This window comes from Nyctereutes procyonoides, unplaced genomic scaffold, assembly GCF_905146905.1.
Source record: "Nyctereutes procyonoides isolate TBG_1078 unplaced genomic scaffold, NYPRO_anot_genome, whole genome shotgun sequence".
Taxonomy (NCBI): Eukaryota; Metazoa; Chordata; class Mammalia; order Carnivora; family Canidae; genus Nyctereutes; species Nyctereutes procyonoides.
Genome location: NW_026575133.1, coordinates 33,085,467 through 33,107,334, shown reverse-complemented (window position 1 = coordinate 33,107,334; position 21,868 = coordinate 33,085,467). Strand labels below are relative to the sequence as shown.

Below are 21,868 nucleotides of genomic sequence, written 5' to 3'. Positions count from 1 at the left end.
AGCCTGTCTGCTTGCAGTTGTGACGGGTGGTCAGAGCCCCACCCACGTGCCTTAGTTTTACCTCTCAAGGCGACCCTAAGAGCGCAGCTGTGCACGGAGTCAGGTACAGGAATGAATATTAAAGTTTTTCTACCTGCAATCTGGCAGAGGCACCTGTGTAATTCTGCGAAGGTCTAAAACTTATTGAAAACATCACCAAAGTGGACGTTTCTTTTTCGTTTACCACTTTTGATGAGGCACACAGGGCCCGGGACAGCCCGGGGCGGATCTGCCGCGTCCGTGTAGCCTGTCCCCTCTCCCCGTCGCCCCCGTCCCCTAGGCTTGCTGTTGTTTGTTCCGACCTGAATCTGCGCGAGGCGGCCGCTCACCACGAGGCGCTGGCCGGGCAAACACACATCTACGAAGCGGAGCAGGCAAGGTGGGCCCCCGCGGGACGCCAGCTCGCCCGCCCCGACCGCAGGCTCCCCCCCTCGTCCGCCTGCGGGGCTGTGCCCGGCGCTGGGGGGCCGCTGTGCCCGGGGGCGTCGAGGGAGCTTTTCGTTATCTTTGTAGACATGTGGGTGGGCAGTGGCGTGTGGCTTCCTGCAGCTGTTTCCGTTTGCACTTCTTGGTGACTAATAACACTGAACCTTTTCAGGTATTTCTCGGCTGTTGAATTTCTTCTTTGGCATTTTGCCCATGTTCCTTATATTAGCTGCAGAAAAGAGATCGCCTTGAGGAAGGAGAAGAATAAGGAACCGCTCTCGGAAGACAGCGTGGCCACACTGGCTGAGCCCGTCGCTGCGGTCCAGCCCGCAGAGGTGAAGCCGCTGGTGGCCAAGGATAAGGTACCTCCCTCTGCGGCCGCCCTGCGTTCCTGGCCCGGCGGGGCAGCGCCGAGGCCGTGCTCGGGCCACTAGCCAGGACGTGTCTTAGCCACGAGCTGTGTCCTAAACCCTCACGCAGGGTCCCCAGGAAACCCTGGGACTGGCCGGGTATGTCCCCCGCCACGGTCCCCAGCTGTCTCAGGAAGACGGGGCCGCAGATCACCTCGGGGCGGGCCTGCCCGGGCCCTGGGCAGCATTCAGAGAAGACGGGGTGGGGGCTGCCCAGAGGGCTCCCCAGGAAGGGCAGACCGGCCTGGGCCGCAGAGAGTGGAGGCTCTTCCCTCCACACAGCGGCTCCCCCTGTGTGGGCTCACCCACGAAGGAAAGTAGCCACGCCAGCCCCTTGTCCCAGATGGGAGCACCACATCTGGGACTCCATTTGTGAGCCCCCAGCGTCCACCACTTGGGAGATGCGGTGGGAACAGGCCAAGGGGCCCAGGGACACCTCCCGGGCTGGGCCGGCTGCCACCCGGTATCTGAGAACACGGGGCACGGGCGGGAGCTGGGGCGGCAAGGACCAGCCGCCGGTGTGGACACACCTGCCCTGCCTCACAGATCCTGCAGATCAACGGAGAGACTGGGAAGGGCCTGGAAGGGACCTCCTTCCCCGAGCTGTGGACCCTCAAAGCAGAGGTGCTGCTGGAGATGGACCTGTACCAGCCTGCGAGGCTGCTGCTGGCGGAGGCCTACCGGGCCTTCCAGGTGAGGGGCCGCCCCCGGCCGCCCCAAGCAGCATCCCCGGCTGCTCTCTGGGGCTCGGGCTGTCTGCTCTGAAGCTGGCCGGCCTCTTGCCATTCTGGAACATCCGTGTTAGACTTGGATCCAAGTCTCTGCCCTTTGCCCAGCATTTCTCTGTTTTTTTGTTCACTCTTTATTGAGAGTTTGCTAAAGTCCCTACTTCCTATGGCTGCTGTGGGTCTGATTCCACAGCCTCTTTCTCTTGGACGGTGGGGCTCCCAGTGGGCGGCCGTGCTGTTTCCTGATGTCCTGTGGAGGCTGAGAGCCTGGAGGGCCCGAGGGGCAGCTTCGTCCTTAGCGCCCCCCTGGGGCCTCGTGGAAGCCTGGGCTTCTCTGACCTCAGGCCTGCATTGCAGCCTGGCTCTTGGGATCCTAGCTCACTCCTTAGCCCCCTGCGACTCCCGTCTGCTGAGCGTCTTGGGCCCGCTCCACCCTGAGCACAGCTCTTCGGCCCTCCTGGGCCCCCGGTGACTGGCCCTCTGGTGCCAGCTCCTCCCCAGCTGCTGTTGCTTTCCTCCTGGGCTCTGTACCGCCGGGCATGGATGCCCACGTGTGCATCCCTCCTCGCAGAGGTTGTGACTCTCTGGCGCCTGCAGACAAGTGATTCTAACTGTGTCCACCTCCAAGAACTGCATTGCCTGGTGGGCGAGGCAAAGTTAAATGGGCCCAGACAGGCTGTCACTTGTTTTGAAGGACTCCAGAGAGTGAGACGTTCCTAATAAAAACAGAAATCAAGGCCATGGGAGGTAGAGGCGGTGGGCCGGGTGCTCAGGCGTGTGGGTCTTGGCCAGCCAGCCAGCCGTGTGCAGGCCTGGCAGTGAGACAGGCGGGCAGACTGTGGAGGGAGCGAGGCTGGGGAGGAAGAGTCTCAGAGGCCGCAGGCTGCCCTGCCGGACGTCAGACAGTTCTTGGGGCAGTCAGTCCCCACAGGGTGGCTGGGCCACCTTTGCCTCCTCCAGACAGCACACTGCCCCTCCTGGCCTTCTAGCATGTGTCCCACACACATGGATGGTGCTCGGCCCACGCCCTGGACCACCCACACCATGGCCACGTCTCCACGGGGCCATAGCAGCCGGAGCCTGGTGGCGTCTCCCTAGGGACAAGCGCCTGCTTCCACCCACAGTTGCCCACGGTCCGCCTCTTTGCTGCAGAGGTGTCCACCTGCCAGCCCGCCCACCTACCATGTGCACTTCGCTCTCCTCGTCTCCAGCCTGCATTTGCCTTCCAGGGCCCTGGCTCCAGGCCCCCGGGGCCTCCACTTGAGTCTCTTTGGGCTGCATACTAGCTGCTGTGTCTGGAGCTGGCTGCCTTGGACTCTTGCTCTTCCCGCCTGAGCACCCTGTGTCCTCCTCCTGGGGTGCGGTTCAGAGGCCAACGGCACCCCCACCCCACACCCAGGCCACCTGCAACTGTATGCAACGGATGGGGGATGAGACAGCCCTGGCTGGCTAGGGTGTGAGTCTGTTTGCCGGCCCCCGAACCCTGCTGCCTTCAGCCAGCATCTGGACGGGGCTCCCCGGAGGGCGCTGGGGACTGCCGCTAAGGGGAGGGGGCTTTCCAGGGCCCTGAGCACCGTCGAGAACCCTGAGGAGGTTTCAGCACATGCACAGGCCTCAAGCCCACCCACTCTGTGCCCTGAGGGCACGTAGGGGGCCTCCTTCAGAGGTGAGGGAGCAGCCCAGTGGACACCGTGGGGGCAGGCCTGGTGCCCGGAGCCGCCTCGCTCTGTCTCTTCCCGCTTGCCCATCCCCTCTCCGTATACGTGTATTTTTTAGGAGCTTGATGATCCTTGTGCAAAAGCAAAATGCCTGCACCTTCTAGCACAGCTAGCAAACAAGGAAAAAAACTATGGACAAGCGAAGGAGATGGTGGAGCAGGCCCAGCGCCTGGGGGGCAGTGAGGACTTCTGGTACAGCTCAGCCCTGACTCTGGCAGACGCGCTCCTGTGCACGGAGGGTGAAGGCCGAGAGGCGGTAGTACGGACGCCCTGGGGCCCTGGGGGGCGGTGGCTGGGCCCCGCGGCCAGAGCAACACGCAGATGTCAGCGCCGCGTCACCCTCAGGTCTGCCAGTTGTTTCAAAGACTCATGGATGCCTTCAGGGCCCTGCAGAGGGAAAGACCCAACCGAACGCCTGTCTTGGAATTTATGATCACAGACCTAGAAGCCAGGTAGTTCTTTGTAAGAAAAACTGTTAATTCACATGAAAGTCACGGTCGGCTTTATTCTTTATGCCGCGTTTCAAACCTGTGAGGCGCCGAGAATCATACCCGGAGAGCCATCGCCCGCGCCCCGATCCCGCTGAGCCACTCCGAAGGGGGCCTTCCACCCGGGGACCCCCTGCCTGCCACACACGGCCCCGGGCGGGGAGCCTGGGGAGGTTCCCAGAGCCTGACCTTCGGCCTTGCGGCTCCTGGGGGACGTGTCTCTTCCTTTCCAGGGATGCAGGTGGCTTGTGTTGTTCCTAAATTCGTGTCCCCAGGTGTGCGTAGGTGTCCTGCAGACACGGGGGCGCGGGTGCAGGCGCAGGCGTGGGGCGGTCTGGCCGCGGGGTGCCCTCCGGCCCCCCTGCCAGCGTGGAGCTCTGAGGGGGAAGACCCTGGGGTCTGTCCTGCTCCTTCTTCACCTCTGCTCCGGCTGCTGGGGGCCTGCGGCCTGTCTGGGCAGGCGGGCGGCAGGTGCCCGGGGCAGAGCTGAAGGGCAGCGTTCTGGTCTCTCAGATTTGCAGCTTATTTCTGAGCCATCTTTCTGGTAATTTGTATTCTTCTAGAAAATCGTTTCCTCTGGGTTTTGGGTTGTGTTGCTGTGTGTGTCTGGACTCTTCTCCCGGAACTTCACAGAGTCTTTGTCATAAGGCCGTCCCCTGCCTTGTACCCCGTGCCCTGGCTGTCCTCCTACCTCAGAGCTGGACCCCACCCTTCAACGACCGTAACAGAGAGGCAGCCTGTCCTCTCTCGACCAGAGCAGCGGAGGCTTGTCTGACTTTGGTTCTCCTCACTTTTGGTTGTCTTTGCTAAGTTCTTGGCTCTGTATCTGGGAGGGGCTGCCCGTGACTCTCCGTGGCCGTCCGTGCCTGTTCCCCTTCCGCTCTTCCCGCTCCTACTGCAGACGGTGGGACACCCCCGGCAGCACCCCACCGTTGCACGTGTGAAGCCTGTCCCTTCCGCGTGGGTTTCCTTTTCTGCCCCTGAGTCATAGGACAGTGGTTTTGAATTTCCCGAAGCAGGTGATGCCGGGGTGGGGGCTGCTACTTTCCAACTCAATCACGTTGCGGGGGAAGCATGTGGCCTGGGTGGTTTCTGGCCTGTGGGGGGTGCGCTCAGGTGTTTCCTCTGGCGTCGGGTGACGCTGCCCAGACTGCAGGCACCGCACGGGATGGTCCGTGTCCCCTGCAGGTGCGTGAGCCTCCAGATCAGGGCTGCTCAGGAGCTAGTCAGTGGAGAACCTCCCGAATGCTTGTTTCGACTGAGCGAAATGGATGATCGCTTGATGGAGATTGAGAAAAAGTTGATCACCTGGGGCTGCCCACAGAATTGTGTGAATATAAAACTAGAGCGCGCAAAGATAAAGAGGTGAGCAGCCCTGCTGTGGGCCCTCCCAGGCGAGGGAGGGGCTGGCCCTCTGAGCACAGTCAGGGCCAGCCTGTCACTCATTCAGTGACCATCACTGTGCCCAAGCCCTGCATGCGGCTCCCCCAGGCTGCACCAGCCCTTCCCCCTCTTGCCCCTCCTTGCCCCCACCTCCTGCCCCATGTCCTGACCCCGTGCCCAGCGCTCCTAGGTCAAGCCCCCATTGGGCCCCATTGTCATGCAACAGAACCTCCTCCTCCTGGCCCTGACCCTGTGGCCGCCTGCACTTGCCTCCAGGGCAGCAGCACAGGGGGGTGTCCTCACTCTTGTGCAGTCTACTCAGCATCCCATGGGCTCCGTCTCTGCAAACACACGGACATACCCCCACAGCGCTCACACTGTGCCAACACAGGCCACGCCCACAGGCCACGCCCACATGTGCCAACACAGGCCACGCCCACAGGCACGCCCACATGTGCCAACACAGGCCACGCCCACATGTGCACATTACCCATGAGCACTCACAGGTGTTCACATACATGCACCTGCTCACACTGGCTCCAGCTCTGTCAGCCTCCCTCGTGCGACCTCTCAGAGTCCCCACTGTCATCGAGGGCAAGGGCTGGCCCAGAGGCAGAGGAACGAGGCCAGGCCCCAGGAACCGCCCTCCCTCCCTCACCTGCCCTCCATCCCTCTGGCCCCAGGCCACCCATGTGCTTGGTGGACACGCAGGCATTTCGAAGCACAACAGGCCAATCCTGTGTAAGGTCTTAAAAACAGCCTTTAGGAGGGAAAAGAAACCTGGACACTTGGGGAATATAACCTTGATCCTATTACAGTGAAATTGATATATGACATCATAGAACTTTTAGAAACGCAGAAAAGCACAAATAGGAAAACAAGGTGGTTAAATCAGCACAGTTAATGTTGTGGTATTGGTTCACTGGTTCTGTCAGGCATAGATTTAATTTTACTGTGCTAAGATATAGTAACAATATCTTTACATATAAAACATCAGAAAGCTTGAAGTACAAATAAAAATACCATATGATTATTTAAAAATTACATATACTATGCATTTTGTTAATACTGTTGGCATAATGCTTGAAATTTTTATTCTAAATTCCACTCTTCCGTCTTACAAAGATTATGTGCCCAAAATGAGAAAGACGAAGAGCAAAAAATGGCGTACCACCTGGAAGCCCATGACTTGGTCCAGACAGCCGTGGCTGAGGCTGAGGAGCTATTCCGCCATGTGCGGGGCTTACTGTCTGTGCAGGAGGTGAGTCTGTCCTGGGTCCCTCCCTGCAGCCCAGAGCACCCCCACGGCACACACAGACATGCCCCGCACTTGCCCTAAACAAGCTGTCGGCTCCCACTTCTGGCTGAGGTGCAGTAACAGTGACGAGATTTGCTCCCCCTTCCAAAATAACCAAAAAGTAGACAAAAATGTGACACAGATTTTCAACACACTAGATGTCAGCATGGGCACCGTCAACCCCGAGCAGACAGCCCCACCCATGTCCACACTCACCGCAGCTGCAGGGGCCCAGTGGGTCAGTGCGGTGCCACTTGGAGCAGCACCTGCTCCCACTGACCAGACTGGACAACCTCATGACCCAGAGCACGGCACAGAGTAGAGGGAAGGTCTTGTCTCGATCGGGGATATGCTGCCCTGATGAGACCTGCCCCAGAACTGCCTGAAGAGTCATAGACCTGAGAGGACTACAGTGTCTGCATATGGTGGTCCCAGAGCAAAAGTGAAAGTAGGAGCATGAGTGTCCATCTGCCAAAAAAACAAGTTGCGTGATGTCGGCAACCAAAGAAAAATCATCACGCCGAAATCCCAATCGAAAATTGCATGCAAAATTACCATGCCAAAAAGAGGGGAAGATATAGCTTATAACACGTGGAATAATCCATGAAGACCAGCCGAGAATCGGCACAGATACCAGAATACAACAACAGGGGTGTTAAAAGCTACTACTGACCGCATTCTGTATGCTCAGAAAGCTAAGTGGAGACACTGAAGGTGTAAAAAGAGCAAGAATGAACTTTTAGGGGCAAAAACCACAATGTGTGTGATGAAGCGTGCATGGCGTAGATACACGGCAGAGACTGCAGCTGGTCAGAGGACCTGAAAATGGAGGGAGAAACCAGTAGTGGTGGACGAGGAGGAAAGAGAACGGAAGCTGACATCACCAGAACACCAGTTAGCGTGTCCCGAGCACGGGTACGTGTGCAATAACTGGAATCTTGCAAGAAGAGGAGGAATAGGAGTGGACATTAAATATTTGAGGAAATAATGGCTGAAACTTCCAAATTTAATAAAAAGACCCATAAACCCACAGATCCAAGAAGCTCAATAACTATGAAGAGGACTGAAGGTATGCCAAGGCATGTCATAACCCAACTGCTTACAACTGGTGATTAGAAGATTTCCTTAAGATCAGCCAGGTGGAAGAGCATATTTTACGTACAGAGCAGCAAAGATCAGGTGACAGCAGAAACCAGAAGCAGTAGGATTCAGGAGACAGCGAAGCACAGATTCAGATAGAGCGAAGTATCTGTAAGGTACTAGGAGAAAGAACTGCTGATCTGTACCCAGCACAAACATCTTTCCAAAATTAAGGTGAAATAGGGATCCCTGGGTGGCGCAGCGGTTTGGCGCCTGCCTTTGGCCCAGGGCGCGATCCTGGAGACCCGGGATCGAATCCCACGTCGGGCTCCTGGTGCATGGAGCCTGCTTCTCCCTCTGCCTGTGTCTCTGCCTCTCTCTCTCTCTCTCGGTATGACTATCGTAAATAAAAAATAAAAAATAAAAAAAAAAACAAAATTAAGGTGAAATTAAGATTTTCCCCCAAACATTCAAGAGCCAAGAGAACACATCAGCAGCAGACACACAACAGGAACATGCAAAGTTGTCTCGGAGGCAGAAGGAAAATGATACCAAATGGAAATATGACCTGTACAAGTGAATGAAGGGCGTTGACAGGGTGAGCTACCTGGCAAAACCTACAAAGATTTTCTCTTATTATTTAAATCTCTCTAAAAGATAGCTGGCTTTTCAAGCAAAAATAATAACAACGTAGCATCAGGTTTATAACGCTTGTAAAAAATGAGGTGTATGACAACAATAGTGTGAAGGATTTTTGCGCTCTATGTGAAGTGTTAAAATACACCACAAACCGTGAAGCAATTATGAAAATTGCAGAACAAAGAGGTATACCTCATAAGCCAAGAAGGGAGAGGAAAGGAAATCCAAAAAAAAATCATTCACTTGTTCCTTAAGAAAGCAGAAAAGGGGAAAAGAGAATAAAGAACCAGTGGAACACAGAGAAGACAAACAGCAGGATGATGCCCTCAAACCAAGTCATATCAGCAATCACGGTAAATCAGAATGGTCTGAACCGCCAAGTAAATGACAGACTTGTCAGACTGTATGAAGAAGCAAAACCCAACTATGTGCTACAACGGTGTGCCTGCAGGACAGCCACTTTAAATATAAAGACATGAATAAACTCAAAAAGGTGGGGAAAGATAAACATGCTGACCCTCATCCAAAGAAAGCTGCGGTGGCTACGTTCATTCACATCGGGCAAAGCAGGCTTCAGAGAAGGAGCATCACCAGGGACAGAGGAGGTCGTTTCACAATGTAATGGGATCGACTAACCAAGAGACATAATGTTCTCAATGTCTAACTGCCCAACAGCAGATTTTCAAAACGAAGTAAAAGCTTGTCACATCCAATGGAATAGACAGATCTACAATTACAGCCAGAGATTTCAATATTAATATTAATAGAACAAGGAGGCATAAAGCAAGCAAAGAACTAGAAGATTTGAACACCACCACCAACCAATCTATACAGCACTCCACCCAGCAATAGCAGAAACACATTCTTTTTGTTTTGTGTGCACACAAGACATTCTCCACAATAGACCATACTCTGGATCATAAACGTAAAACGATTCTCAATAAATACAAGCAGATTTAAGGAAAAAAAATATATGTAAACCAAGACCACAATGCAATTAAAGTAGAAATCAAAAAGCAGGGATCCCTGGGTGGCGCAGTGGTTTGGCGCCTGCCTTTGGCCCAGGGCGCGATCCTGGAGACCCGGGATCGAATCCCACATTGGGTTCCTGGTGCATGGAGCCTGCTTCTCCCTCTGCCTGTGTCTCTGCCTCTCTCTCTCTCTCTCTGTGACTATCATAAAAAAAAAGTTAAAAAGAAATCAAAAAGCAGCATAAAAGATAGAACAGTTAAGTCCATAGACAGAAAGTTGGTTAGTGGTTGTGGGGGAGGGGGCCGGAGGGGGGGCATAAGACATGGGGGATGAGGTTTCCCATTGGAATGATGAGACATCTTGGAAGTAGGTGGGGTGGTGCTGCACAAAGTTGTGAATGCACTAAGTACCACTGAATTGCACACTTTAAAACAGTTAATTTTATGTTATATGAAATTTACCTCAATTAAAAAACAAAACAAAACCAGAAAGCTATGGGTGAAATACCCAAATATGTTGAAAGTAAATAGCATCCATCAAAATAACTATGAGCCAGAGAACAAATCAAAAGGGAAAGTATTTCTGAACTGAAGGGAGAAAAAAATACATGTCAATTTTTAAGATGTCTCTAATTGTAATGCTCGGGGGAAACTTATAACACTAAATAACCATATGACAAAAGAAAAAAGATCCCAAACTAGTGAACTTAGCCTTCACTCTAAGAAAGTAGAAGAAGAGCAAACTCCAAATAAGCAGAAGAAGGGAAATTAAAGATTAGAGTAGAAATCAGTGAAATAGGAAACATAAAAATAAAAGGTAAAATCAGTAAAACCACAAGTTGTTATTTGAGATGAATAAATTCATACACTTTGTCCAGACGGATCAGGAAAAAAAAGAGAGGATAATAATCAATATCTGAATAGTCAATATCTGAAACAAGAGATGTAACATCACCATTGAACCTACGTGTATTAAAAGAATACTAAGGGAATGTTCTGAACAGTTTTATGATGATATAGAACAATTCCCTGAAAGACACAAACAACCAAAACTCACTCAAAAAGAAATAAATCACCTGAGTAGCCCTCCATCTGTTAAAGAAATGGAATTTGTAAAGTCTTTCCACAAAGAAAACATCAGACCGAGGTGGTTTTACTGGTGAGTCCTAGCAAGCGTTTAAGGGAAGCATAATATCAATTCAACACAAAGTCTTCTAGAAAATTGAGAAGGAAGGAACACATCCCTACTCTGTAAGGCTAGTATGACCCTGATACCAAAACAAAAACTACAGATCATCATTCTTCAAGAGCACAGATGCAAAAGTTGTAAACAAAATTTTTAGTAAATATACGTAATACGTAAGAAGGATAATACATCAATGCCAAGTTGGGGCTATCCTGGGTTTGTTTAACATTCAAAAATCAATTTGGTTCACCGTATTTTTTTTAAAGATTTTATTTATTTATTCATGATAGAGAGAGAGAAAGACAGGCAGAGGAGCAAACAGGCTCCATGCCGGGAGCCCGACACGGGACTCAATCCCGGAACTCCAGGATTATGCCCTGGGCCAAAGGCAGGTGCCAAACCACTGAGCCACCCAGGGATCCCCGTGGTTCAGTGTATTTTTTAAAAAATTAAAAAACCCATACCATAACCTCAGTTGACAAAACCCAACACTCATCCCTGATGGAAAAAAAAGACTCTTAGCAAACTATTAATAGAAGGAATGTTCCTCAAGCTGATACGGGGCATCTGTGAAAACACTAGGGCTCATGTCACACTTAGTCGTGAAAGCAAAGCACTAAGATGGCAGCGTGCCTTCTCCCCACCTTCATTCAGAATTACACTTGAGTTGTAGCCAACTCAATAGGTAAGAGAAAGAAATTAAAAGGAAGTAAAATTATCTTTGTTTACAGATGACATGATCATCTGTATAGAAAATGTCATGCAGGGGCACCTGGGTGGCACCTTGGTTAAGTGTCCAACTCTTGATTTCAGCTCAGGTCATGATCTCAGGGTGCTGAGATCGAGCCCCATGCCGGGCTCCACACTGGATGAGGAGCCTACTCAAGGTTCTCTCTACCTCTTCCATTGCTCCTCCCCTGCCTGCTTGCATGCTTGAGCTCTCTCTCTTAAAAAAAAAAAAAAAAAAAAAGAATCTCCTGCAACCTACAAAAATGGTAATAAATGTACAAGTGATTATAGTAAGGCTTCAGGACATGAGAACAATAGGCAAGCATTAATTTTTTATTTCTGTATACTTGCAACAATCGATCAACTATTAAAAATCCAAAAACAATAGCATTGGACAGCATAAAATGAAATTTGTCAAAAAAAGTGAAAGCTTACCCCTGAGAACTAGAAAACATCATTGAGAGAAATTGAAGAAAACCTAAATAGATGGAGAGATATACCATGTTCGTGGACCAGAAGACTTGATATTACTAAGATCTCAATACATTTTCTGCAATCCTGACCAAGAAGCTACAGGTTTTTTTTTAATAGAAATTGAAGAAAAATATTTTAGAATTCATTTGGAATTGCAAAAGATGGAACATAGCAAACCCAACTTTATAAAAAGAAAAACTAAAATAAATAAGTAAATAAAATAATTTAAAAAAGAAAAAGAAAAAAGAAAAACTATCTGGTTTTTTAAAAGACTTATTATAAAATGACAGGAATCAAAACTGTGGTTTTAGTGTAAAAATAAGCTGAGCAGATCATGGAACGTAACAGAGAATCCAGAAATAGACACACAGACCGGCAGAAGATTGCTTTTCTACCAAGGAGCAAAGGTAATTTGGTGAAGAAAGGCTACTCTTAAAAGCTGATGCTGGAGCAACTGACATCCACACCCAAACCACAGACTGCAGTTCACCCCTCACACCAGACGGAAGATTGACCCCAAGTGGATCATAGACCTGAAGGTAAGAGCTGAAACTGTATTTCTAGAGGAAAACACCTTTGGGACCTCGGATTCAGTGAAGACTCCTTACATACGACAACAAAAACACGATCCACGAGAGAATAATAAATGGATAAACTGGAGTCTGCTCTTCCAAAGACACTATTCAGGGGATGAAAAGACAAGGCGCACGCTGAGGGGAACATATTTGCAAACCATGTGACTGACAAGGTCTTGTATTCAGAATACAGAACACTCTTAAAATAAAAAAAAAAAAACATAAAAAGTAGGCGAACAGTTGAGCAGACATTTCTCTAAGAAAATAGGTGGATGGTAAATAATTACACGAAGGGATGAGTCAGGGAACCCACCAGACATCTATTCAAGTGGCTACAATTGAAAAGACCAAGCAAGCAAACATTAGCAAGGATGCGGGGGGACCGAGCTCTCTTCGCCGTCGTGCGGGGTGTAGCACGGACCACAGCTTGGCAGTTAAACACAGGCCACTGGAGGAGCCAGCTCCACACTCCTGGGAATTTGCACGGCCACACGGAAGCTCGTGCACGCATGTTCATGGCCGTTGTGTTTGCAGTAGCCCCCAGCGTTGAGTGGATAAGTGCGCTGGGGCCCACCTGTACGACAGGTACTCCTGGTCAGTGAAAGGGTGTGAGCACAGGCAGCACCACGGATGGGTCTGGAGTAATTAATTATGCGAATGGCAGAGGCCAGAGTGTGCACGTGCCGTGTGACCCCCTGGTACAAAACCGTGGGAACTGCAAACCAGCTCGTGGTGCAGGAGTGTGGCCCCGGGCTGCTCGGGAGGGAGGGGCTGGCTAGAAAGGGCCGTGAGGGCTTGGGGGTGCGGGACACAGGCGTTGTGCTCATCGTGGCGCTCTCACTGTGTGTGTCTGGCACGCCCAGTTGCAGAACATTAACACGCCTCTGATGAGGAAGCTGGCGCACCTGCGGCTGCACCTCGCAGAAGTGTCGCTGGACATGCTGCAGCTCATGTGGGCCGAGGCCCTGGCTCAGCAGCTGGAGCAGAGCTCTGTGGACAAGCTGCTGGCCGACTACCTGCAGAGCACGAGGGACCTCACCTCCGTAGGCCTGGTAACCGTCCCCAAGACGACGTGGGCCCCTTGCTCCGGTCCACGGGGCGCCGTGCTGGGACGCAGGACTGGCCGGGAGGATGCGCGGCGCCCAGCTCCCAGCTCCCGGGCCACCAGTGTGTGCTCGCCCCAGCGGCTCCCAGGGCCCTGGGGGCCTTTCCTCAGTCTGACAGCCGGGGGGGGGGGGGTGCTCTCCTGGGGGACGTTCCTCGGTGCATTGCACTCTCCTACCCCGGGTATGCGTTTGCTTTGACTAATTATGTCAGCATATTAAAGAGCTCTACAAAGGTGAATTCATTTTGTTTTTTAAAAAGTTGAACTTGCAAAATATTGGAAGGAAACATCCTGCCATTTCAGACATTTTCTTGGATTCCATGTGCCACGAATCAAATTACCTTGATGTAACTATAAATACATCAAAGATACCCTAAAATCGAACTCGATACAAGCTAATGTATTTCCCACGAGCCCCGAATAAGATTATCTAAGCAGACTGTTGTGACCTCCCCCAATGCCAAAGGTGCCAAAGGTCAGAGTGCTTGGATGTTGCCACCCCGGGGTGTTAGACCGGGGATCTCAGGGACTGGATGGGTGGGGGGAGGTCCAGGGGGGTCAGAGGGTGGGCCTCTGCACTTCCCAAGGCGAGGTGAAGGTGACCAGGCGGTTTGTGTTTGCAGGAATGGTTCACGCTGAAGCGGACCCTGGCGCACGCGGTGCTGGCACAGCTGGGAAGTCTGCACTCCCTGTGCAGCAGCTGCGTGGAGATCCGCGCCCAGGTCCTGGGCCTGGCCGGGAAGGCCCTCCGCCTGCTGGCCACGCAGGCAGACCCCATGCGCCCCGCCCACTACTGGGAGGAGGGCCCCTTGGTATGTGCCCCTGCTTCTAGCTCGCCCACGAGCCCTCCCACTAATCTCGTAAGAGCTGGGACATGAAATAGGCCTCGAATTGTCCCTGCTTAAGAAGGGTGCTGTGACCCAAGAAAGGGGGAAAAGGCTGGAAGTTGTCTGTCCGGTGGGACCAGTGGGTGGGAGAGACATGGACTTCTGGGGACGGGCCCTGGAGGGAGGGGAGTGAGCAAGGGCAGGACGTCCCAGCCCAGATGTGGTGTCCAGCACGTCGTGGTTCCTGGCGTGCCCCCTGCACCGCAGCTGCTCTCCTCCAGGAAGCCTGGGGTCTGCCTGAGTGCTGGGTGCTGAGCCCCCCTCCTCACGTGCAGCAGGGAACCCCGAGCCCTCTTAACACCCCTCTTCCACCCGCACTGTCTGGTGAAGCCGAGGCACAGGCTTGAGCCCCTGCCACTGGCCGTGTCACACACTCAGGCTTGCTCCCTTCTGCAGAGCCCCCCCGCAAGGCTGCCCAGCAGAACTGGTGCTCCCAGGGAGCACTCCCCAGGGAGCACCCCACCCCTCCAAAGGAGCGTGGGTGACAGCCGCCGCCACCGAGGGCTGTAGGAGCTCCAGGCCGCTGTCCGAGATGCCTCTGCAGGTGCCGCTTCTGCCACTGGAAGGCACCCGCCCAAAGGCAAAGCCAGGCTTTTAGGAAGACCCCCAGCCCGAGCGGCTGGGCTCTGTACCCCTGTGTGATTGGCCATCCTGCTGGATTAACTGGATCCCAGGACCCAGGGCTGGACTCACATTTGGGGGAAGTGGTGGAGTTTTGGCCTCTCCCTCAGTCTGTTTATTGAGCACCTGCCCGTGGCTCTGAGTCAGGTGGGCGTGGACCAGAGATGTGGCCTGGGCAGCGCCCTCCCCTTGGGGTTGGGTCCTTGTTTATGGAGCGGCACCAAGGACGCTCCCTCGCAGAGGCGCCATCTGGGAAACACGTGCTACGTCCTTTGTGACTGGTGCAGGTGGCTTTCAAGAAGCACGTCCACCAGCCCCGTTCCCCAGCCGGGCTTCGCCTGCTGCTCCCTGTCATGACCCCACAGACCCCGGGGCTCCCCCTCACCCTGAGTTCTTACCTGCTGCCACACACCCCCTGGAGATTCCCCGGCACCCCTAGGACCTCCTCAGGGTGGCTGGTCCTGCAGTCAGGGAGGCCCAGGTCCCCACGGGGGCTTGTCTGAACATTCGTCCCTGGCACCCGGGGGCAGGTGGGCACCTGACTCCTCCTGGTGGCACAATGCTGGCTGGTGCCAGTGCCTGAAGGACTGCTGAGCAAGCACAGAACTGCACTGCTCTGCTTCTCCAGAGCTGCTTCCCCACACAGGCCCACCCGCCAGCCACCAGCACTCCTGGGCCAGGCCCCTGCGGGTCAGCCCCATCGGCGACAGGCCTGACTGCTGCCCGTAGCACGCCACACTGAGGAGTCCACAGGGATGCCCCAAGGGCGACCAGCACCCCCCGGCGTGGCCGTGTGGCAGATGCCGGCTGACAAGAGGCTTCTTCTCCATAGGCGGGCACTGAGCTGAGCAGCCTTAGGCGTCTGGAAACCATCACAGAGGACGGGGTGGGCGAGGATCACTGCCGGGACCCGTGGGCCATGAGGGCCAGCCCCGAGGAGCACACCAGGAAGGGCTCGGACCTGCAGGTACGGCCGCGCTCACCTGCCCCGCGATGCCCTGCCCACAGAGCCCACCTGAGCCTGAGCCTTGGCCCCCACAGAAGAGACTGGTGCTGGCCCAGCGCTACCTGGCCCAGGCCTCCGAGGTGCTGCTGCAGTGCATGCAGGTCGCCCTGGGCAGCTGCCTCCTGGACGTTGCCGCAGCCGCCAGCCTGGAAATGGTGGAGTGTACCGGCACCCTGGACCCTGCCACCACCTGCCAGTTCCTGGCACTCTCTCAGGTACAGCTCTGCTCTGTGCCCCTGCCTCGAGGCCGGTTGGGCCTACCTGGGAGGGGGAGTTCCCTGAGCACCCGGCAGTCCTCCTGCTGGTGGGCTGGCCAGCCAGGCTATAGGCAGGTCTCTGCCTTGAGAGAGTGGTGCTCAGCTGGGGAGGGAGCTTCCGCCCTGGAGGAAGTAGGGAAGGCTGTCCCATCCCCCTGAGGCCCCCCTGAGCCCCCGCCCCTATTACTCACTTCCCGTTGGTTCACCAAGCCTCATGCTCTTGAGGCTCAGAGCCCAGAAGTGGGCAGGTGCCAGGGGCACAGTGGTGAAGGGCCTGGGGACTGCCGGTGGCCAGGAGAAGCACAGCATCCCAAGTAGCAGCCCCTGCCACCCTCCTGCATGGGCGCCCCCCCCCCCATGCCCAGGGCCGAGCTCAGCCCCGTGGTGCCCTCCTGTGTCTGTTCAGAGCTGCTCAGCTTCAGAGATGATGCGGGATGTCCTGTTCACGGCCACAGCCAACACCAGCAGCTCGCAGCTGGCGGCCCTGATGCAGCTCCAGCGCCAGCTGAAGCAGAAGGGGAGGATGTCCACCAGCTTGTTTGCGAGTGTGAAGCAGAGGCTGGCTGTCATTTCCAAGGTGAGCGAGCCCGCGCAGCCTGCCCTGGCCATGCAGCTCTGCAGTGCCACCCCGCTGCCGCCAGCTGATGGCAGCATGCTCCAGCTCGGCCTCTTGCCAGCTGTGTGCTTCTGGGGGTGCCTCTCACCCTCCTGGCCTCCGCTTCCCCGAGGGCCTTGTGGGCTAGCAGCTCACCTGGTTGGTGGCGGGTGGGGCCCGGGCCTGCAGCAGACTGCGGGAGGGGACAGGGCCCCTGAGGGTGTCCTGGGGGATGCACTTGTTTCAGCCGCAGGAGACCACTGCAGATACCAGCACATCCCCTTTTGCTTGGATGAGCAGGTGCGAATTGGGGGGTTAAAGAAATGGAACTTGGGATCCCTGGGTGGCGCAGCGGTTTAGCGCCTGCCTTTGGTCCAGGGCGCGATCCTGGAGACCCGGGATCGAATCCCACGTCAGGCTCCCGGTGCATGGAGCCTGCTTCTCCCTCTGCCTATGTCTTTGCCTCTTTCTCTCTGTCTCTCTGTGTGACTATCATAAATAAATAAAAATTTAAAAAAAGATTTAAAAAAAAAAAAAGAAATGGAACTTGATGAACTGCAACAAATCGGGATGACGGGCTAGGGGCACTCGATGCCATTCGTCTGCCTCCCCCGTAGTTTCCGTGTGCACTCGTGTGGGTCTGACCTCAGCCCTTCAGCCGAGGCTTCCCTTCTCCCTCTGATGCTTGGGGCCACACCGTCGTTTGTGGAGGGGCGTCCAGTGCACCGTGGGACGTTGAGCCCCACCCATGGCCTCCTCCTAGCAGGTGCTGGCAGCTGCTCCCTAGCTGCGGCAGCCACAAAGGTCCCCAGAAACACCCCGGCGGAGAGCCAGCGCCTTAACCCCACTGCTGGAAAGCCTGCTCTCCTCCTGAAGAGCAGCACGGGCCGTCAGAGGCACAGGGACCAGCAGGCCAGTCCCCCGGGAGAAGCAGCACAGCCAGGCACCGCCCTTGGAGGACACATCCATGTGTGTCCACTGAGGCCGGGGTGGGGGTAACCAAGCGCTCACCTCAGAGGACAGTTGAGGGACCAGACACATCAATGCACGTGCGGTGCTGAGGAGGGGGCCAGTTACGGGGAGGGCAGGGGCTCTGTCTGGGGCAGGACGGGATCGGGACAAGGTTGGGCGGGACGGGGTCGGGGCGGAAGGGGGGTCGGGACAGGTGCCGGGCGGCCAACTCCATCACGGGTGTTGTGACGTCTCCTCCTGCTGCTGTTCCAAGGGTCCTTGTGGAGCCCTGCGTTGGCCTGGTCAGGGGCACAGAGCAGTCGCAGGCTTGGGTCGGCTGCAGGTGGGGGTGCGGCTGCGGACCACAGCCAGGTCGCCGCGGCAGCCACAGCAGGAGCCGCTGTCCTCGCAAGCCCTGTGAGAGCTCCCGGGACGGGAAGCTGTCGCAGCAGCCTGCCCGCGTCAGTGCCGCCCGCTGGGGCACGCGGCCACCTGTGGTGACCTGCCTGGGGACTGCAGCGGCGCCCGGGCCCTGGGGAGCTTGCCTGCAGCTGTGGACAGCGGTGAACTCCCTCGTGGTTCTCACAGCGCCTGGGAAGTAAGGGCCGTCCTGGGAGGAGGTGGCCTCCAGGACACCGGCTCCGGGAGGTGCCGCGTGTGGTCTCCCCGGGGGGCGTGACATGGCGCAGGGAGCAAGGGTTGGCAGGAGGTGCCCGGCTGTGGAGGGAGAGCGTGGGAGAGGCAGAGCAGAGGCAAACGCCCTGGGAGAGACCCTCCGAAGGCCGTGCACACTGGGCCCGTGTCCAGAGGCCAGGGGAGCGTGACCCGGAGCTGAGGCAGCAGTGACCTGACAGTGGCTTACCGTGTCCCCAAACTCATGAGTCACAGGCTCAGGAACGCCAGCTCCTGCACGCGGGAGGAACACGAGAGCCGCGGGCACGCGTGCCCAGCTGCCGCCGCGCAGGATGGGCGCTCCGAGGGCACCTGCGGGCAGCTGGGGAGACCGCCGCCCACCGTGGCTGCCCAGAGCCCGGGCGAAGGTGCCACCAGGTGGCCGCAGCACCCGACGCTAGGAGGAGGGGCGAGACAGAAACACGGGAAGGTAGGAGAGAACCGAGAATACTACAGGGCAAACGCTTAGGTACAAGGAAATAAACTTTGAACGTACAAAATAGTAATTTTAACATCCTGTGGAGTTTAACTTATTTTGTAGAAGTAAAGTGAAAGACGGTGATACAAAAAGCAGGAAGGGTCAGATAGAGCGTACAGCGTGCAGGCTCTGTCCTGCTACGGAAGGGTAAAGCTACATTTCTATTAGATCACAGTAGGCCAAAGTCCCTAGGGTAACCAGTAAAACAATGCGTAACTAAGTTAATAAAAAGGGGAAAAAAAGTAATAGTATTTTATTATCCCAAAGATAGGCAAAAAGAGTGAGGGGAGAGAAATATAAAAACATTATGGTCCCAGTAGGAAAAAAAAAAAAAAGCAGGGTAATAAGAGATAAAAACCCAAATATCTATGTAAGTAAAATAAATGTAAATCGGCCAAATCGTCCAAGTCACAGACTAAGATTGTCAGACTGGCTGAAAAGAAAAACAAAATCTAATCATCTGCTGTTTAAAAGAGACCCGCTGCACATACAAGGTCACAGAAATGTTGGATGGAAAAGATGAGAAATAGTATCCAAGTCATGGAGCTACTCGTCAGATGAAAGCCAGGGGCCCCCCCGCAGGTCGGTCACCAGGGATCCCCTCCCGAACTCTGTACGTTCAGTGATGTAGCCTCATAGGCACCAAACAGGAGTCACAGGGATAAAAGGGGCCCCGGGCAGGCCGGCGTCCAGAGACCCATCGGCACGCGGGGCCGTGGGGGAAAGCCCTTCGTGTGCAGACCCGCCGCCGCCGTTCCCGACCGGGACCCGAAGACTCCCAGCCGAGTAGAGTCCGATTCCCTCTGTGTCCTAACCACAAGGCAATTAAATTAGAAGAAGCCCATAACTGAGAGCTATAATTAATTTGAAATTAAACAGTACCCTTATCATCATCAATTAGTTAAAGGAGAAATCGGGATGAAATTTAGAAAAGATTTTAAAGTGACTTACGGAATGAAAACACCATGTGTCAAAACCGATGAGACTTGTCTACAGCAGGCCTTAGAGGAAAAATACAGCCCTGAACACAGGGAGGAAACCTTAAAAACTGTAATCGAGGTTTTGGCCTCTAGAAGCTGGAATTAAAACACCTCTAAGAAAAATAGAAGGTAACAAATGAATACAACCGAATCAAAGGAAAGGAAACAAAATATGGAAGAAGAAACCAACAGTGGTAAAAGGGTTCCAAGGGGACTAATAAAGTTGATGAGCATTTAGGAAGGCCCAAAAAGGAAAAAAAAGAAAGAAAGAAAGAAAACCCCAAATTCCACCATCAGTCATACAAAGACATCATGGAGATCCTTCGACTCCAAAAAAACTAAGAAGGGAGACTGGACGCAGCCACACTGTGGTGGAGTCTGGCCATCTGGGGCCCCGCTGCCCTGACCTCCCCGGCGGCCTTGGGGTCACAGGAAGCCCTCCCGTGGGCCGTCAACCCACAGGTGCAGCAGAAGCCAAATCAGGCTCCCGGCACGCTTTTATTTATTTGTTTATTTTCACCAATTGGCAATCGGAGTCTAAAATTTGTGCAGAAATGCCAACTTGCTATCCGGAACCTGAGGACCCACGTAAAGCAACAGAAGGTAGGCAGCGTGCTGCTGACACACAGAGAATACATCCACCCACAGAAGAGGGCCAACAGCACGGAAGAAATCCCGAACCAGCTGCATCCACACAGCGCCCGCTGCGTGAAGGGTGGCACTGAGGGCCGCGGGGCAGGGTGGTGCAGGGTCCGCTGGGCCTCCCTCCACATCGCAGACCTTACACGCGAAGGGGGAAACCGTAACAGCGTTAGGGGAAAACGAGACGGCCCCCTCGTGACCTCGGGTGTGGAGAATGGGGAGCCCTGGTGAGCTGCTGGCGGCGGGCACACAAGCTGGCGCAGCCACTCTGGAAGGCAGCGTGGAGGCTCCTCATAAAGTTAAAAATAGAGCTACCCTAGGACCCAGCAAACGCAGTCCTGGGTATTTACCCAAGAAATACAAACACGCCGATTCAGAGGGATACAGGCCCCCCGATGTTTGTGGCCGCGTTACTACACAATAGCCAAGGTCTGGAAGCTGCCCAAGTGTCCATCAAGCGAAGAATGGACAAAGAAGATGTGGTCCGTGTACACAACGGGATATTACTCGTCAAGAAGAATGAGATCTTGCCATTTGCGATGATGTGGATACAGCCAGAGACTATTATGCTAAGTGAAGTCAGTCAGAGAAGGGCAAACACCATACGGTCTCACTCATATGTGGAATTTAAGAAGCAAAATGAGCAAAGGGAAAAAGAGAGAGAGAAACCGAGAAATAGACTGTGAGCCCTAGAGAAGCCGCTGACGGTCAGCAGAGGGGAGGCGGGGGGGGGGGTGTAGGTGTGCACTTGAGCTGGGGTGACGGGTGCACGTATCGAATCACGACGCTGTGCACCCAAACGGATGTAATGCGGTGTTAACTATATTGAAATTAAAATGACTTTAAACAGGGCAGCCCGGGTGGCTCCACGGTTGAGCGTCTGCCTTCAGCCCAGGGCGTGATCCTGGAGACCCGGGATCGGGTCCCGCATCGGGCTCCCTGCACGGAGCCTGCCTCTCCCTCTGCCTGTGTCTCTGCCTCTCTCTCTCTCTCTCTCTGTGTGTCTCTCATGAATAAATAAATAAAATCTTTAAAAAAATAACTTTAAACTAAAAGCAAGCCCCAGAGGAGAGCCTCAGAGCCCACATTCTGTGTATACAAGGGACGAGCTCCCTTCCACAAGAAAAAGACAGGCGCTCCCACAGAGAAAAGCAACTAGACTGGAATTTTACAGAAGATACCCAGATGGTCCATAAACGTTTTTAATGGCCCTCACCTTCAGCGGTTACCGGGGAAATGCAAAACTCAACTGCGTTCAGCTGCCAGCAGCCCCGCGCCAGAGCGCCTGGACCCGAGCAGGTGCCGCGGGAGGAGCGAGGGCACGCGGGCGGGGCGGGCCTCCCACCTGCGCCCCGGGCCTGCGCCCGCAGAGCTGCTCCCGCGCCTCCAGCAGCTTCCCGGGCAGGGCAGCCAAGGTGGGGCCTGCCCGCGGGGCACAGGCTGGGGCGCTCAGGCGCAGGACTCTCCGGGAAGCCTGCCCGGTGCCCTGGGGGCGGGGGGGCTCCAGGCCTGCGGCTCCCCGCGGCAGGTG

At 54.7% G+C, this 21,868-nt stretch overlaps 1 protein-coding gene across 1 annotated transcript in view; it reads left to right on the top strand.

The window, feature by feature from the left end:
• The window catches only part of CFAP46 (cilia and flagella associated protein 46), a 95,184-nt gene that overhangs the window by 59,588 nt on the left and 13,728 nt on the right, over positions 1–21,868 (top strand). The window contains exons 33-44 of the mRNA XM_055346327.1: positions 320–418; positions 695–827; positions 1,422–1,568; positions 3,380–3,580; positions 3,667–3,773; positions 4,998–5,174; positions 6,318–6,453; positions 13,007–13,195; positions 13,872–14,060; positions 15,589–15,723; positions 15,798–15,977; positions 16,426–16,596. Of these exons, the coding sequence (XP_055202302.1) occupies positions 320–418; positions 695–827; positions 1,422–1,568; positions 3,380–3,580; positions 3,667–3,773; positions 4,998–5,174; positions 6,318–6,453; positions 13,007–13,195; positions 13,872–14,060; positions 15,589–15,723; positions 15,798–15,977; positions 16,426–16,596 (1,864 nt within the window). The remainder of the gene's footprint in view (positions 1–319; positions 419–694; positions 828–1,421; positions 1,569–3,379; positions 3,581–3,666; positions 3,774–4,997; positions 5,175–6,317; positions 6,454–13,006; positions 13,196–13,871; positions 14,061–15,588; positions 15,724–15,797; positions 15,978–16,425; positions 16,597–21,868) is intronic.